Source organism: Mercenaria mercenaria, chromosome 7 (assembly GCF_021730395.1).
Source record: "Mercenaria mercenaria strain notata chromosome 7, MADL_Memer_1, whole genome shotgun sequence".
NCBI classification, from domain to species: domain Eukaryota; kingdom Metazoa; phylum Mollusca; class Bivalvia; order Venerida; family Veneridae; genus Mercenaria; species Mercenaria mercenaria.
Window position 1 is genome coordinate 40756249 of NC_069367.1, and position 16755 is coordinate 40773003.

General features: G+C 35.7%; 1 protein-coding gene across 1 annotated transcript in view; it reads left to right on the forward strand.

The window, feature by feature from the left end:
• Nucleotides 1–6671, forward strand: part of LOC123554362 (uncharacterized) — a 41739-nt gene extending 35068 nt beyond the window's left edge. The window contains exon 7 of the mRNA XM_053547130.1: nucleotides 6619–6671. Within this exon, the coding sequence (XP_053403105.1) occupies nucleotides 6619–6671 (53 nt within the window). The remainder of the gene's footprint in view (nucleotides 1–6618) is intronic.
• Nucleotides 6672–16755: the final 10084 nt, after the last annotated feature.

Here is a 16755-nt window from a genome sequence, read left to right on the forward strand (position 1 = left end):
GGCAAAAGACACTTTAGACTTGCCCGAAAAATAAAAAAGGGAAAGACGGGCCCTTTGGTGAAAAGGAAAAACAAAATTTTTCAAGTGATTTGGTGCGGTGGACGTTTACCTGTAAACAGAGAAGAAGCTGAAAAATTTTTGTTGGGCAAATTTCGGGTTGGTTCGTTTCCAAAAAAATTTTCTTTTCAAATTTCCTGCAAGATTATTATAATGATTTGTTTATACCATACATGCGCAGGGAGTGTATGGGTGTTTAAAACTAAAACAAGGAAAGCCCCTTTTTCGAAATTAGTGAGCGACGATTCATATTTACAAGTACTCTTTAAATGGGGAAAGAAAAAAAACTTCCCCGTTTTGTCAAAAAAATCATCACGTTTTTTTATTCCCAGAAAAAATTTGACTATTCTACTGCGGAAAAAACAGTTGATGGTGGGGTGACCTGATTGCAAGTGGGACACTCGAAAAAAATACTTCGACAAAAGTTTTGAAATTAACTGGGTTAAATCTTACAAAGAATTAAAAGTACTACAATGGGGGGATCAAACCTGGGCTTTTATTCTGGTCTCCAACAAAATTTTTTTAAAAGATCCACAGAAAGGTATTTTTTTAAAGACTTGGTTTGATTTTTAATTTAAAACTGATGGAAAATTTTTCTGCATTCTCGGGTGTAAAGTTTGTTTAAAACCGTTTGAATAATAGCAAAGAAAAAGGCGAAAAGATGCTTGAATCACGTACAATTGCCATTTCTGCAGCGAAATTTAATGTTTCCCCTATTCACCAGCTTTTATTGTTGCCGAAAATTTTATGTGGGGGTATTGCGGGTTAAAAAAGCTCAGTGTGTTGGTATTGCATTAAACGTCGTGTTTGGGTTAAATTTCATGTTTTTTCCCTGCCACACCCTGTACTGAAATTGTTTGTCACAGTAGCTGTAGAAACAATTAAGGCTGGAGTTATAGGTTTATGTATTATTTGGTGTCTCATGAGTGCAAAACTCAATGGTTTGTTTTAAAATGGCATCCCGGTTCTTGTAGATTTTACTGCCCATATTTGCCATGGTTACTGATGTCTGATGGGGAAAAAACGTGCCCGTAAGAGTGAGAAAAAACTATAGACAAAAAAAGGGCTCCCAAATTTTTCCCTGGGGCAGTTTTTATCTATCATTGGGTTTTGGTCCCTTTCTGGAGCAAAGTCGTATATTTTTTGATATTTGCTGCCGTTATGTCCCATGGTTTTGGTGTTTGGCTTTTTGAAAGCGTTGTTTCTACTTTCCCGGGATATTGGCATTGATCGGGGAGAGAGGATGAATACGAGGGGAAAAGGGGAAGAAATCCGAAATGATAAAAATGACAAATTCAGTGAAAAATGATGGGAAAAAAGGGGAAAACCTATGTTTTAAATTTAAAAGGGGAAAAAAAAATTCCCCTATTTAAACAGAAATAAAATTTTTAAGAAAAAAAAATTTCTCCAGAAGAAATCCTTTTTAAAACCCTTTAAAAATCCGAAAACCCTTTTTAGAATTTTGATCTTTTTTTTAAAACTGGTTTTTTAAGTTTGAAAAATTTGGTTTATTTTAGGTTTAAATGCTAGGGGTTTGTTGACCCAAAATAAACATTTAAACTGATTATTTGGGGGGCAATTGACCCCCCAAACATGGGAAAAAAATTTTTTAAATTCTAGAGGTCATATATATACCTGGTTTAAAAGGGAAAATTTTGTGAGAATGTTTATCTTTATTATTCTTTGGCTAATATAACTTTGAAAAACCCGGGGTTTTTTGGGGCCCGAAACAAGGTCTGATGGCAAAAAATAGAAGCACCTTATAAAAATTTAACATGGGTTTGGGGTTTCCAATTTTTGAGAGTATGCCCTTTAGGCTTTGGGTTTTATTCCTAAAGGGTCCTTTTCAAAGGGAAATTTTTAAAAAATGGTAATGGTATCCCGGTGTCGTATAATTTGGGCCCGGGAGGGGGTTTTTAAATTGTCATGTGTCTGTGGTTTTTGGGATTTTCCCGTGAGGCATCACTTAAAAAATTGGCCCGTTGTTCCCCTGTTTTTTTTAGACACTGTCGATATTTTTTAAAAGGGTTGTTTAAAAAACTAAAAACCCAAAAATCAAACTAAAAAACATTAAGAGGCTATTTATAGGGCAGCTCTTTGTTTTTAAATTGCCTGGGTACAAAGTGCTAAGGGAACCCCACTGTGATAAGTGTGTATCTTTTTTGTTGTGTGTTTTCTAAAAATTGTTTCTGTTAAACTTTTGTGGTCGCAAACTTTTTCCACCCTCTTGATGAAAAAATGATAAAATGTTTTGTTCAAAAAAAATCTTTTGGCGGTTTAATGCTGGTTTATCTTTAGTGTGAAAAAAATGTCAAACTGTTGACAATTTTAGAAATTTATCTTTACTACCTGATTTTTCAGGAACCATTTTTACTTTTTGTGTTTATGAAATGTTGGTCAAGTTTTAAAAGTTTTGGGAAAAAACCCGGGGCTTAAATTAAAGGGATAGAAAACTCTTCTTTCCCTTTTTTTGGGCTAATTTTAGCCTTTAATTTACAAGCCCCGTATTTTTATAGGTCGTTTTTGAAAATTGGTTGTTGAAGTCATTCCCCAAAAAAATTTGGGCCCTATTTTATTTTTGATCATTGGAATCATGGCCAGAATTTATTTTAAAATTTTGGTCAGGCTTGAAAAATAAAATTGTCAAAAAAAAACCTTTTTAAAAATTTCAAAAGCCCATAGCTTATCAATATTCATGAAAAGGTTTTTCAGAATTTTTTTGTTCATGAAATTTAAGTAAAAATTTTTTAAATGGGGTCTTTAGTAAAAAAACCCGTCAATTTGAGAAAATATTTGTAAAAAAGTCCAGGTTTTTAAATTCTGTTTAAAAAAAAAACATGACCAAACCCGTCCCAAAATTTTTTTGTCGTTACAAATCTAAGGGCAGTTTTGAAACTTAGTCATTTTTGGGTAAAAAACCCATGGGCACTTGATCTTAAAAGAAAAAAAAATTGATATTTTCCCCAGTATGTCTATTTTCTAAATAATTAACTAAAAACCCTTTTAAGAATGTTTGCCCTTTTTGAAAAATTTTGGGTTCGTTTAAAATTTTAAATTTAAAATTTTGTCAAAAAAAAAAGGGGAAATGGGTTTGTTCATTTCAAAAAAACCTGTTACCAGTCAAGATTTTTAATTTTCTATCTGATCTGTAGAACTTTAATTTTTCATAATGTTTTTCTTATTAAAATCTGTTTTTAAAAAGGGGTTTTCACTGGGTCATCGGGGGGTAAAAAAATAGGTTTAGGTAAGCCATATGGAAGACCTTCCTGCCCTCTTGATTCTGGATCATAAATGCATATTAAAGAATTTTACTTGCTTGTTCAGTCGGGAGTGTAGATTATTTTTTTGTCTGCTATATTTATGTCACAGATTTCTAAATTTAATTTAGTATTTTAAAAGTATTTTTCGCCTGTGTTGCGCATTGGATTAAAAAAAGGAGGTTGCTGCATTGAAATTTAAAATGAAGGGGAGTTGCTGCATTGATTAAGGGCGGGGGAAATTGATTTTTTAGTGTTTTTTTAGTTTTAGTGTTTTGGGTTTTTAAGTGTATTTTTTAAAAATGGAAACATTTGAAGGGAAATTTCCTTTTGATTTTACCCAACCCCATTTTTTACCCGTGGTGAATTTGTCAGTTGCTTTTGGGGGAGACCCGCAAATAGAAAAACGGGGGGGACTAATTTGTTCAGTGTGGGCCTTTGCTATTTTGAATCTCTGCATGGGTCGCCATGTGTGGTAGCCATTTCATATTGTTTGTGAAGGTTGGTGATTCTTACCGGCCCCAGTCCGTTTTCTGAAAAATGCACGGATCGGCACCTGGGGTTTTTCCTCGACAAAACTGCCAAAATTGCGTTTTCGTAACAGTGGCAATATTCAAAGTCCAGCATCAGTGTGCATCGTTGTGGGATTTTCTTTTTTTTATCTCATAAATTTTTTAAAAGAACGCTAATTTAGTATCCCTATTTTTTTGTGCAACCCCCCTTGGTTGGGGTTTTATAAAAGGAAACCCCGGAAAAAAGGGATTAGGGAACCCCCCCGTTATCCCCCCCATTTTTTTCCGTCCATGCCAACTTGGGTATCTTTTATTCAAATTTTTAGGATGTTAATTTAGATATAAAACCAAACTGGGTTTTGTCCTGTTTTGGTGCCCTTTGGCCCCAGTCAAATGACCTGTACCGTGTGTCCCGGGGCGGGGTAAAAAATTTTGAAAACAGAGGGTTTTTCCTGCCTTTTCCCCTCCAACTCTTTTAAAATTACCAAAAGCAAAAGAATTTCAAATTTCGGAAAAAAAGCAGAAAATTGGAAAAAGTAGGGCAGAAATGTTAAAAAACCTTAGAAAATTTGATGGTTCTAAAACAGGGCCTTTTTTCAACCTGCGTTAGTCCCCTGGGCAAAGCCAGGATAAGGTTTTTTTAAAAAGCTCTTTTTATGTACAAATGCTCTGTTGGGAAAAGCAATTGGGCTGTTTGTTTTAAGGGTTTTTAGTGTTTTCCCCGTAGTTTGGGGGTTTTGGTTTTAGGGAAAAAGCAGGGGGGGATGATATATTGTTCCCTTCAATTAAAAATCTTTTTTTAAAAGGAAATTTTTTGTACTGGGTTGTCAGGGCTTTTGGGAAAGATATACCTTTGTTTTGGGGATGTAAGTTTCCTTTGACATTGAAAAAGGTTTAAGTTATTTTTTGTTAGAGATTTTTTTGTTTTGTTTTTAAAGGGCATAAAAGTTGGGTTTATTGTGGTTTTCGGAGCTTTGTCAGCTATATTTTATGGGGTTTTTTTTTTTTTTTTTTTTAATTGTATCTGTGGACTTGTTCCCTAAATGGAAAAATTTATTGTATTTTTCAAAAATTTCCCCGGGGTTATTTTCCCCTTTCCATTTTTTTTTTTTGCTCACCTGTATGTAGTGACAGGGGAGCTTTGGGGGATCACATTTTGGGCCATCGGCCGTCCGTCTGTCATCCGTTTTACAATTTTTTTGTGAAAACCCCAAAAGAGACCACATTTTGCAGTCCCAAATTTTTAAACAAAAAATTGCAACAACTTGGGAAAAGACCCCTGAAAATTCGGTTCCTTTCGAAAACTTTGGGCCCTATCCCAAACATGGGTTTTCCCGAGTTATTGTCCCAAAGGGGCCCAAAAATTTTTTTTTTTGGCTTTTGAAAACGATTGAGACCCCTTTTGTGATTAACTTTTTTCAGTCTTTCCCCACAACTTGTATTTGGGATAATTTTCGCGGTTCCTTTCAAAAATGGGCCCGATTTTTCCCTCATGGGTTCAGAGTTATTTTCCCACTTTTGGTTTTTGAACATTTATGGAGACCACATTTTGCAATTTTTCTTTAATCAAAAATTGCACACAAAAATTTTATTGGCATAATTTTTACGGTTCCTTTCGAAAAATAGGTCATTAGGTCAAATAAAGGAAAAAGCTTGGGTTTAAAAACTAGAGGCCACATTTATGACCCTATCTTCACGAAAAATTTAAACAGAATTTATTTTGATCATTTCTAGGGCAAGTTTTGGAAAAATGGGTCGTTTTTGGGTAAAAAATAGGTTACCGGGCAAATCAAAAGAAAGGCTTGGTTAACACTCTTTAGGCCCCTTTTATAAAACCCCCCTTTTAAAGAAAAATGGTCGAATGTTTATCTTGATGAACGTGGTTTTTGGGCACATTTATGACCTTTTTCTTCATGAAAATTGGTTTTAAAAATTTTTATCTTTATGATTCCTAGGGCTAAATTCGAAACCGGGTAAAGTGGGAGTAAAAAATTTGGTAAACCCGTTAAATTAAAGGGAAAAATTAGTTAAAACTGTTTGAGGCCCCATTTATGCCCTTCTTCAATTTAAACTTGGTCGCATGTTTTTTTCTTGTTTATTCCAAGGGCAAAAATTAAAAAATTGGATTTTATAGGGTCATCATGACCCTCTTGTTTTAAGTTATGCCCCTTTTTGGGCAACAATATTACGAATGCATGGGATATGTACCTTGTATACTCAGCTCCTAACTCCAATTCAATTCAAATGAAACTTGCTATACATCAAGTTGATATGCGAGTGTTTTCTGGACTTTCATGTCCAGTTATTATGAGTTATATCCCTCATTTTGGAATTAATGCTGTTATAACTACATTTGTTTATTTTGTACTCCACTTCTACAGTTTCTATCAATTTCGAAATAAAGCTTTGTATACATCATCATCATTAAGCGGACATGCACAATGTCATATTGCAGTTTTAAGTCCGATTATTTTATATGTATACATGAAGTATTATTCTATCTGGTATGTTCAGGGCATATGTGATGCGGATGTGTGCATGTGTCAATGTCATACAGTATTGACTTCATTCATTATCAATTTATGTCTATAGTTGCAGGCTTTTAGTCCCCTACCAGAGTGTTACTGTCTGAGCTCTCAATGTGTCTATCAGTGATTAAATATGGATATTGTGTTAATTTATAAAGCCTGAATGTTTTATGAAACTTGGCACAGTTAGCAGGAGGTATACCGGTACATGAAAATGTACACATTTTATTTTGTCCCTGTATAAAATCTACATTATTGTTATAGGTAAAAAGTATGACAATGAGTGCATCCTGCAAGAAAGGCCACTGGGAGTTTAAAAAATACGAGAATTGTTTTTCATTTGCGTATGTTTATCATTTGTCACTAAAGTGAGATAGAGGGCACGATTGAGAATGTGCAGTTTTTTATTTATTTCATATTTTATTCACATCTGCCAGTAAGTCACAAAAAGGGTTGCTTCTGTGATAACTATAACCAGATAGATAGAGGGTTACGTGGATGCCATATTGCGTAGTTGCTAAATCTGAAATTGTGGTTGCTATGGCAATACATTTTATTACAACTGATCATGGTTATAATATAACACCTTCCAGTAGGAGACATTTATTGCTAGGCAGTCTTGTTTAATGTGCTGTATTTGTTATTAAGTGCAATAAAATGCTTATCAATGTAAATAGTGAGTAATGACTATTTTGTAAAGTCCACTGTCCATATTTATGCCTTCTTTCGAAAAGCGGAGTATATTGATTTGCACATGTTGGCCTGTTTGTTTGTCGGTAGAGCAAACGGTTTCCACTTAATAACTTGAGACCCACTTAACACAGAACATTCAGACTTGGTAACATTATTAGGCCAAAAAAGAAGACGACCCCTGTTGTTATAGGGGTCAATATATTTCAAGGTCACGGCCTGAACACTTGACCCAGAACCTTCAAACTTAATATATATCATATTTGTACAATTCAGATTCAAGCGTACCAATAAAACGGTTGTTTTGTCTATCATTGGTTAATCACTTCTTTACATGTATTAAGATTGTACATGCCAGTCTCGCCATATTTATTAATTAAGAAATAATAAATCTGTTCCTATATTTTATCAGCTAATAAAATATGGGCAGGAGTTTGGATGCATAATAATTAAATCATGAGTGTGTAGCACGAGTGATTTAATTATTCGCATCCAAACGACTGCCCATGTTTTATTAATTGATAAAATTATTGGAACATATTTATTATTTCGATTCTAACAACGCAAATAATTCGCATTTTACAGTACTACATTTTCAGCGTAATACGTCATTCGGGTCATATGCTGTTACAATTTACCCCGTATGGTTAGAAAGCGTTGCATAGCCAATGGAACGTATAGATATTTGTTTCTTTTTATCAGAATTTTGAGAAGTATTTATAATTTAGTAATCAAACAGCACGCAAACTAATTATGAAGAGAACCATCAAATTAGGCGAGTTGATCCCGTGTTACAAGTTACGAGCTTAACTTTATATGACGTCACATCATTATGACGTCATACTTTATGTCATACATTTATGACGTCACCGCTGAATCTTAATTAAGCTACTTGAAAAAATCTTCTTGAAAACCACTAGGCAGAATTACAACAAACTTCACAGGAATGATCCTTGGGTGCCCGCTTTCAAAATTGTTCAAAGAATTGAATTCCATGCAGAAATCTGGTTGCCATGACAACCGAAAGGAAAAACTTTAAAAATCTTCTTGTTCAAAACCACAGGTCATAGAGCTTTTATTTTGGTATATAGCATCATCTAGTGGTCTTCTACCAAGATTGTTTAAATTATCCCCCTAGGGTCAAATATGGCCCTGCCCTTGGGGCCACGTGGTTTACATTTACTTACATAGGAAAAACTTTGAAAATCTTCTTGTCCGAAACCACAAGGCTTAGAGCCTCAATGTTTGGCATGTAATATCATCTAATGATCCTCTATAAATATTGTTCAAATTATGCCCCTGGGGTGAAAAGAGGCCCCACCCCATGGGTCCCAAGTTTCACATAGATTTATATAGGAAAAATCTTAAAAAATCTTCTTGTCCGAAACCATAAGACCTTGACCTTTGATATTTGGTATGTAGTATTGCCTAGAGGTTCTATACCAAAATTGTTCAAATTATGCCCCTGGGGTGAAAAGAGGCCACACCCAGGGGGTCCCAAGTCTATGTAAAAACATAGACTTAATAGGAAAAAACTTTAAAAATCTTCTTGTCTGAAACCACAAGACCTAGACCTTTGATGTTGTGTATGTATCATTGCCTTGTGGTCTTCTATCAAGATTGTTCAAATTATGCCCCTTGGGTAAAAAGAGGCCCGCCCCAGGGGTCCCAAGTTTTACATAGACTTATATAGGAAAATATTTTTAAAATCTTCTTGTCTGAAACGGCAAGGCCTAGGCTTTTGATATTTAACCAGGTTTTCGTTAAAACCTGAGTTATTAGATTGGGGTATGTCGTTGGTCGGGCGGGCGGATGGGCGGGCGGCGGCGTCAAACTGGTGTTTCCGGTCAATAACTTTTGTTTCGGTAAAGATATTTGAATAAAACTTGGTATGTATGTAGCTTATATCAAGACAAAGGCTGGGATTGATTTTGGGGTTTCTGGGGTCAAGGTCAAGGTCACTGTTACTTAAAATAGAAAAAGGGTTTCCGGTCAATAACTTAACTTAGGAATGAGCTATCATGATGAAACGTGGTGTATAGAAAACTTATATAAAGTTGTAGCTTTGGATTGATTTTGGGGTTTCTGGGATCAAGGTCAAGGTCATTGTTACTAAAAATAGGGTTAGGTTAGGGTTAGGGTTGTGCTTTAAAGTGGTGTACTGTGATTCAGTATACTTTTTAACCTGAGTTATTAGATTGGGGTATGTCGTTGGTCGGGCGGGCGGATGGGCGGGCGGCGGCGTCAAACTGGTGTTTCCGGTCAATAACTTTTGTTTCGGTAAAGATATTTGAATAAAACTTGGTATGTATGTAGCTTATATCAAGACAAAGGCTGGGATTGATTTTGGGGTTTCTGGGGTCAAGGTCAAGGTCACTGTTACTTAAAATAGAAAAAGGGTTTCCGGTCAATAACTTAACTTAGGAATGAGCTGTCATGATGAAACTTGGTGTATAGAAAACTTATATAAAGTTGTAGCTTTGGATTGATTTTGGGGTTTCTGGGATCAAGATCAAGGTCATTGTTACTAAAAATAGGGTTAGGGTTAGGTTAGGGTTAGGGTTAGGGTTGTGCTTTAAAGTGGTGCACTGTGATTCAGTATACTTTTTTATTCTTATGAAAAGTGTTGAAAACCTGGTTTCGTGGCATTGCCGCGTTTCTTGTTGTTATGTTGCATTGGCTAGTGGTCCTCTACCAAGATTGTTCAAATTATGCCCCTGGGGTAAAAAGAGGCCCTGCCCTGGGGATCCCAAGTTTTACATAGACTTCCATAGGAAAAAACTTTTAATAATCTTCTTGACAGAAAGTTCAAGGCCTAGGGTTTTGATATTTGGTATGTAGCATTGCCTAGTGGCTCTCTAACAAGATTATTCAAACTATGCCCTTGGGGTGAAAAGAGGCCCTGCCCGAGGGTCACTTAGTTTTTATTAGCTCACCTGAGTGCTCAAAGGTGAGCTTTTATGATCGCCCTGTGTCCGTCGTCTGTTCGACCATCCGTCGTCAACAATTTGACTGTTAACACTCTAGAGGTCACATTTTTGGCTCAATCTTAATGAAACTTGGTCAGAATGTTGCCCTCAATAAAATCTTGGATGAGTTCGATATTGGGTCATCTAAGGTCAAAAACTAGGTCACTAGGTCAAATCAAAGGAAAAGCTTGTTAACACTCTAGAGGTCACAATTTTGGCCCAATCTTAATGAAACTTGGTCAGAATGTTACCCTCAATAAAATCTTGGACGAATTTGGTATTGGGTCATCTGGGGTCAAAAACAAGGTCACCAGGTCAAATCAAAGGAAAAGCTTGTTAACACTGTATAGGCCACATTTATGACTGTATCTTCATGAAACTTGGTCAGAATGTTAATCTTGATGATCTCAAGGTCCAGTTTGTTAACACTCTAGAGGTCACAATTTTGGCCCGATCTTAATGAAACTTGGTCAGAATGTTATCCTCAATAAAGTCTTGGACGAGTTTGATATTGGGTCATGTAGGATCAAAAACTAGGTCACTTGGTCAAATCAAAGGAAAAGCTAGTTTACACTGTAAAGGCCATATTTATGACCATATCTTAATGAAACTTGGTCAAAATGTTAATCTTGATTATCTATAGGTCAAGTTAAAATCTGGATCAGATGGGGTCAAAAATAGGTCACTAGGTCAAATCAAAGGAAAAGCTTATTAACACTCTAGAGGCTACATTAATGACTGTATCTTCATGAAACTTAGAATGTTAAACTTGATGATCTGTTGGTCAAGTTTGAATCTGGGTCATGTTGAGTCAAAAACTGTCAGATCAAAGGAAAAGCTTGTTAACACTCTAGAGGCCACAGTTATGACCATATCTGAATGAAACTTGGTCAGAATGTTAATCTTGATGATCTATATGTCAAGCTCAAATCTATGTCAGGTGGGGTCAAAAATAGGTCACTAGGTCAAATCAAAGGAAAAGCTTATTAACACTCTAGAGGCTACATTTATGACTGTATCTTCATGAAACTTAGAATGTTAAACTTGATGATCTGTAGGTCAAGTTTGAATCTGGGTCATGTTGAGTCAAAAACTGTCCGATCAAAGGAAAAGCTTGTTTACACTGTAGAGGCCACATTTATGACTGTATCTTCATTGAACTTAGTCAGAATGTTAAACTTGATGATCTTTAGGTCAAGTTCGAATCTGGGTCATGTCGGGTCAAAAACTAGGTCACCAGGTCAAATCTGAGAAAAAGCTAGTAAACACTTTAGAGGCCACATTTATGCCATATCTTAATGAAACGTGGTCAGAATGTTAATCTTGATGATCTTTAGGTCAATAGGTCAGGTGAGCGATACAGGGCCTTCGTGGCCCTCTTGTATGAGTTATATAGGAAAATATACTTCAAAAATTATCTGATCATATTTCCTAGACTGTTTAATTATAATTACCTGATGAACCCAAGTAATTAGAGGTCATTTGACTGTGACCTTGACCTACTTTCTTGTTTCTTAAGATACAGCCTTGAAATTTGAATGACATATACAGTTTTGCACACAGATCTTAAAACTGACTTTCAGTGACCATGAATGTTACCTACTGACCTACTTTCTTAATATTTTTGCATCAATTTTACATTTGAAACATGTAACTCATATTACTCAGGTGAGCGATCCAGGGTCATCATGACCCTCTTGTTTGAATATTCATTGTATAATGATTCAACAAATTTTAAGGACTATACCATTATGAACAGTATACTCAAGCTCGTCCCATACATTAGTGTGGCTGCTGTGAGAGATTTTTATTTGTGAATCAAGTCCATCACTTGAGCAGCAATACGCCAGAGTTGTTTAATATCATAGCATCTGAATGATGAACCGTATTAAATAAGAAAACAAACCAAAGAAGGCCTTGATTATTTTCATTCTTACATGTTCATTGAAATATTTATGCCCCCCTTCGAAGAAGGAAGGGTATATTGTTTTGCAGATGTCAGTCGGTCTGTCGGTCAGTATGTAGACCAGTCCGTTTCTGGATGATAACTCAAGAACGCTTGGACCTGGGGTCATGAAAGTTGATCATGACCAGCAGATGACCCCTATTGATTTTGAGATCAATAGGTTAAGGTCACAGTGACCCGGGACAGTTAAATGGTGTCCAGATGATAAGTCAAGAACACTTCAGCCTAGGATCATGAAAGTTGATAGGGTGGTTGGTCATGACCAGCAGATAACCCTTACTGATTTTGAGACCAATAGGTCAAAGGTCAAGTTCACAGTGATCAGTTAAACGGTTTCCGGATGATTACTGAAGAAGACAGCAGCCTAGTAGGATCATGAAAGTTGATGGGGAGGTAAATCAGGACCGGCAGATGACCCCTATTGGTTTTGAGGTCAGTATGGCAAAGGTCAAGGTCATAGTGACCCGGAACAGTTAAACGGTTTCCAGTTGATAGCCCAAGAACGCGTAGGCCTAGGATAATGAAAGTTAAAATGGAGGTTGGTCATGACCAGCAGATGACCCCTATTGATTTTGAGACCAGTAGGCCAAAGGTCAAGGTCACAGCGACTCGGAACAGTTAAACGGTTTCCGGACGATAACTTGAAAACGCTTTGGCTTAGGACCACAAAATTTAATAGGGAGGTTAATCATGACCAACAGACGACCGATATTGATTTTTAGATCAATAGATCAAAGGTCAAGGTCTTACTGATCCAGAACAGTAGAACTTTTGTTTACAGTGACCAAAAAATTTCTGTTCTTTGTGCGATAACTGAATGCACCAAGGGAGCATTTCGTGTTCTACGAGCTCTTTTTGATATAAATTATGCTGGGCTTCATTTATTCGAGTAGTAATGAAACGAACGTCATGCGGCAATTTGACGTCATAATTGACGTCATAATGCTCCTACCGCTCCGTGCGTGAGCCGTTGTTTATCGCAGAATATACAGAGCTTGAACTTCTTTATTTAACTGGCAATCAATCGAGCCTTGTTAGAAAAAATGTATAACATACTTTAGAAGAAGCCTATCGGTTAGCCGCTAGGTCATTTAGCTAAACAGATACATCTGTTTTATGAAATGTGGCCGAACACTGGACCGTAAAACAGCGAATTACGCTGGGCTTGGATAAGACAAGGCTCGGGGACCTCCATGGCCGAATGGTTTAGGTCGCTGACTCGGAATCACTTGCCCCTCATCGATGTTTTCGAGCCTCCCTTGAGAAGTATTAAGTATTGGTGGGAGTGTTCCCCCTTGTTTTAAACCAAGGGATACCTCGAAAAGTCTGAAACATTGGGGGAAAAAAACGAAACTTTTAACAAATGCATGCTTATATATCGAGGGTTGAACGCAGTACTGTCGTAAGTCCTTCTTTATTTAATAGGAGTTACTACAGTATTGCGTTCAGCCCTCGATATGTTTATAATATGGCTGTAACATTTTAATCAGTTACTACTTTTGCCTATTTCAAATAATGTAAACCACAAGGCATATAAATTTAAGCTCAAAGCCTAAGCTGTTTCTAGAAATATTTTTGTATAACATGCAGAATAAAAAAAACACAATCGGAAGTAATTCTGTTATTTCAAAAGAAAATGGTACAGCAGGAAAACATTTTGTTTCCACACCATTTATTCAATCTGGAAGGATCAGAATTATCCCCCTTTTTGTCTAGTGTCCAGCTCTGGGAAACATAGGTCTTCATTATGAAATAGATATAATAATTATTTTGATGGGTATAACACCAAGAGCATGCTAGTACCTGGAAGTTCTTAATGAACGTAAGTTCGGAGGCTTTCTTTATAGACTGGGATAGATCTTTTTGAAACATGAGAAACTATATGCAAATGTTATTTTTTTATATAACAGACGGGGACAAATAGAACCACGATATGGAACTGTAAAGCCGTGTAGCACGAGCTTATCTTTAAACACTATCGATCAATGTTGCAGAGAATAACCACGCCTTAAACTGATAGCTCGTCATATCAAGGTATCGCGACATTCAGGTGATAGTCGTCTGCTGCAGCCATCTCAAATCAATAAAGATAATAGATTAGTTATATTTCAATCATCATACATAGTTGCAACGGAACTATGGAGGGAACTGCAGCGTAAGTAGTAGAATTTTTATATAATATATTTTTATTTAAGAATGGCTTTGTTAAGATTACCCGTCTGTACCTTTTGCCTTTCTATCAAATTTAAGGATTTTGGAAATAAAAGTCAAAATTTACATGCACAGGCTTAACCAATGACCAAGTAACTATGCAAAATGTACTGTTGTTTCATTTATTTTTATTTATTCATTTATTTAATTTTTTTTTGCACGTTTGAATTGGTTTTAAGATGATTTCGGCAAAACGCCTGATATGTTCAAATAGTTTACGTTTATCATAAAGATGACACTGCTTCTTTTCGGTCTATTTACAAAAATGCTCGGCAAATAGAATGTAGAATGCATTTCAAAAAATCACGCTATTGCAAGTTTACGAAACTGAAATATTTCTGTAATTTTCATGTCCATAAATCTTAATTTGTACATTTACCCGATCAGAAAGGTCACATAAGGTAATGAAAATTAATTTAGAATATAATCTTAACGCCCAGGTTTTTAGCTCGACTTTTCGAAGAAAAAATAGAGCTATTGCACTCGCCCCAGCGTCGGCGTCGGTGTCGGCGTCGGCGTCGGCGTCGCCATTGGTTAAAGTTTTCGAAAAAGTCAAATATCTCTGTTACTATCAAAGCTATTGACTTGAAACTTAAAATATTTATTTACCATCAAATCTACACCAGTTGAATCAATCCCCATAACTCTGATTTGAATTTTGACAGAGTTATGCCCCTTTTTAACTTAGAATTTTTCATTTTTCTTGATAAAGTCAAATATCTCTGTTACTATTAAAGCTTTTGACTTGAAACTCGAAATAGTTATTTTCTATCAAAGTCTACACCAGGAGACAGAATTCCCACAACTCTGATTTGAATTTTGACAGAATTATGTCCCGTTTTAACTTGGATTTTTTTTACTGGCAAAGCTCTAATTCAGAGTCAAGCACTGAGAAAAGTCGAGCGCGCTGTCTTACGGTCAGCTCTTGTTGTTAAAATGATCTGTATGATATAGAAGAGTTTTATCAACAATTTGTCGAAACTGGTGATCAGCCCAATTGAATCAGATGTGCCGTTAGCCTGTTATAGTTGCAATATTAATGAGGAGTGGTTCGTATTATTTGCAAATACAATGTACAATGAAAATCAATGCTGCTAGATTAAACATCGTTAAAAGAGCTTCTCTGACAGTTAATGGGATTTGCTAAGTAACGTTATAGACTTGTATACATGTACAGGTTAAACATGAAAAGCACAGAAACTTAGTAATTACTATTTTTGGAATATATGGTTAAAGAGGGTATACGTAAAGTGATTTTAAAACAAATGCCCAAGAAGATTCACTAATTTAAAGATGATACATCGGATTACTTTTGATAACTATAACTTTAACAAGAAATAAAAGTTCGCGCGAATTTGAAGCGTTTAACAGTACCAAGTTGAACTAGATCTATGTTAACTCTATAAAAGTAGGTTATTAGGACTTAGACGATATTTTCCTTGTTCTATAATTTCCTTATAGGCATAAAAACACTAAATAAATATCATTCTTTATTCCATATAAAGTTTTGGGGGCTTTTATGGCCAATTGACTTCGAATCACTTGCCCGTTACCGATATGGATTCGAGCCTTGCTAGGGGCGTTAAATTCTGTATGCATGGAAGCAGTACAAATTGTTTAGGGATATCCGTCTTTCAACCTAGATGCCCGCCCGTGATGAAGTAGTGCACGGAGGGGCACCTAGGGTCTTTCTCCACCATATAAAAGACGGTCAGTCACCATATGACATATAATTTAGTCGATATTAGGTTAATACCAAAAAAAAAAAAAAAAAAAAAAAAAAAAAAAAAAAAAATATGGACACGCTCCAGCTGGCTGAAGCACACAGTAACACCCTTTTTAAATGTCTTTCGAAATGACATTCGATGGATGGATAAAAAAGCCTGACAAATATTTAGTTGAATCCACCATTATGCAGCTAGCATTAAGTGGCATTAGGATCAGTTTCGTATTTTGGTTCGGTGCGTTTTTCTAAAATAATTTATATTCAACTGCTTATTATGATATTAAAAGAACTAAAGATTCATAAGAATAAGTAATCGTTGTGTACGAAATAAGATGTTGAATCAGTTTTCCTGGCACCATAGCGACGACCAGGTCTAAAATCTTACCCGAAGCATCGAAAGTCAGTCAAAAATTGAAAGGTTATCCATCCAATTAAAGATTCAAGTCAAATTTACGAAAAGAAAATGAATGTTAGGTTTGAACCTCAACAGACCACATTCGCCGTATGACTATAATTTTGTCGGAATGACGTTAAACTAATAAATAAATAATGATTGTGAATGATTATTGATTTAGAAATGTAATTTTTATGAGCGAAGGAAAAGAACATATTATTCGGAGTGCGATGATACAACACCGAAAATAGAAAAAAATAATGGTATCGTTCCATGTTTCCTGTGTTTCTATGGGAATATTTTCGTCACCATGGTAACCATGCAGATATATTTACACATTTTCTTTCTTTTCTAATACATTGGCATTTTTGGTTTAATATTTTCAACCCAGTCTTTATGTTTTATTTAGTGTGCAGTTTATCAATAAGTCTTTGTTGTCAAAGTC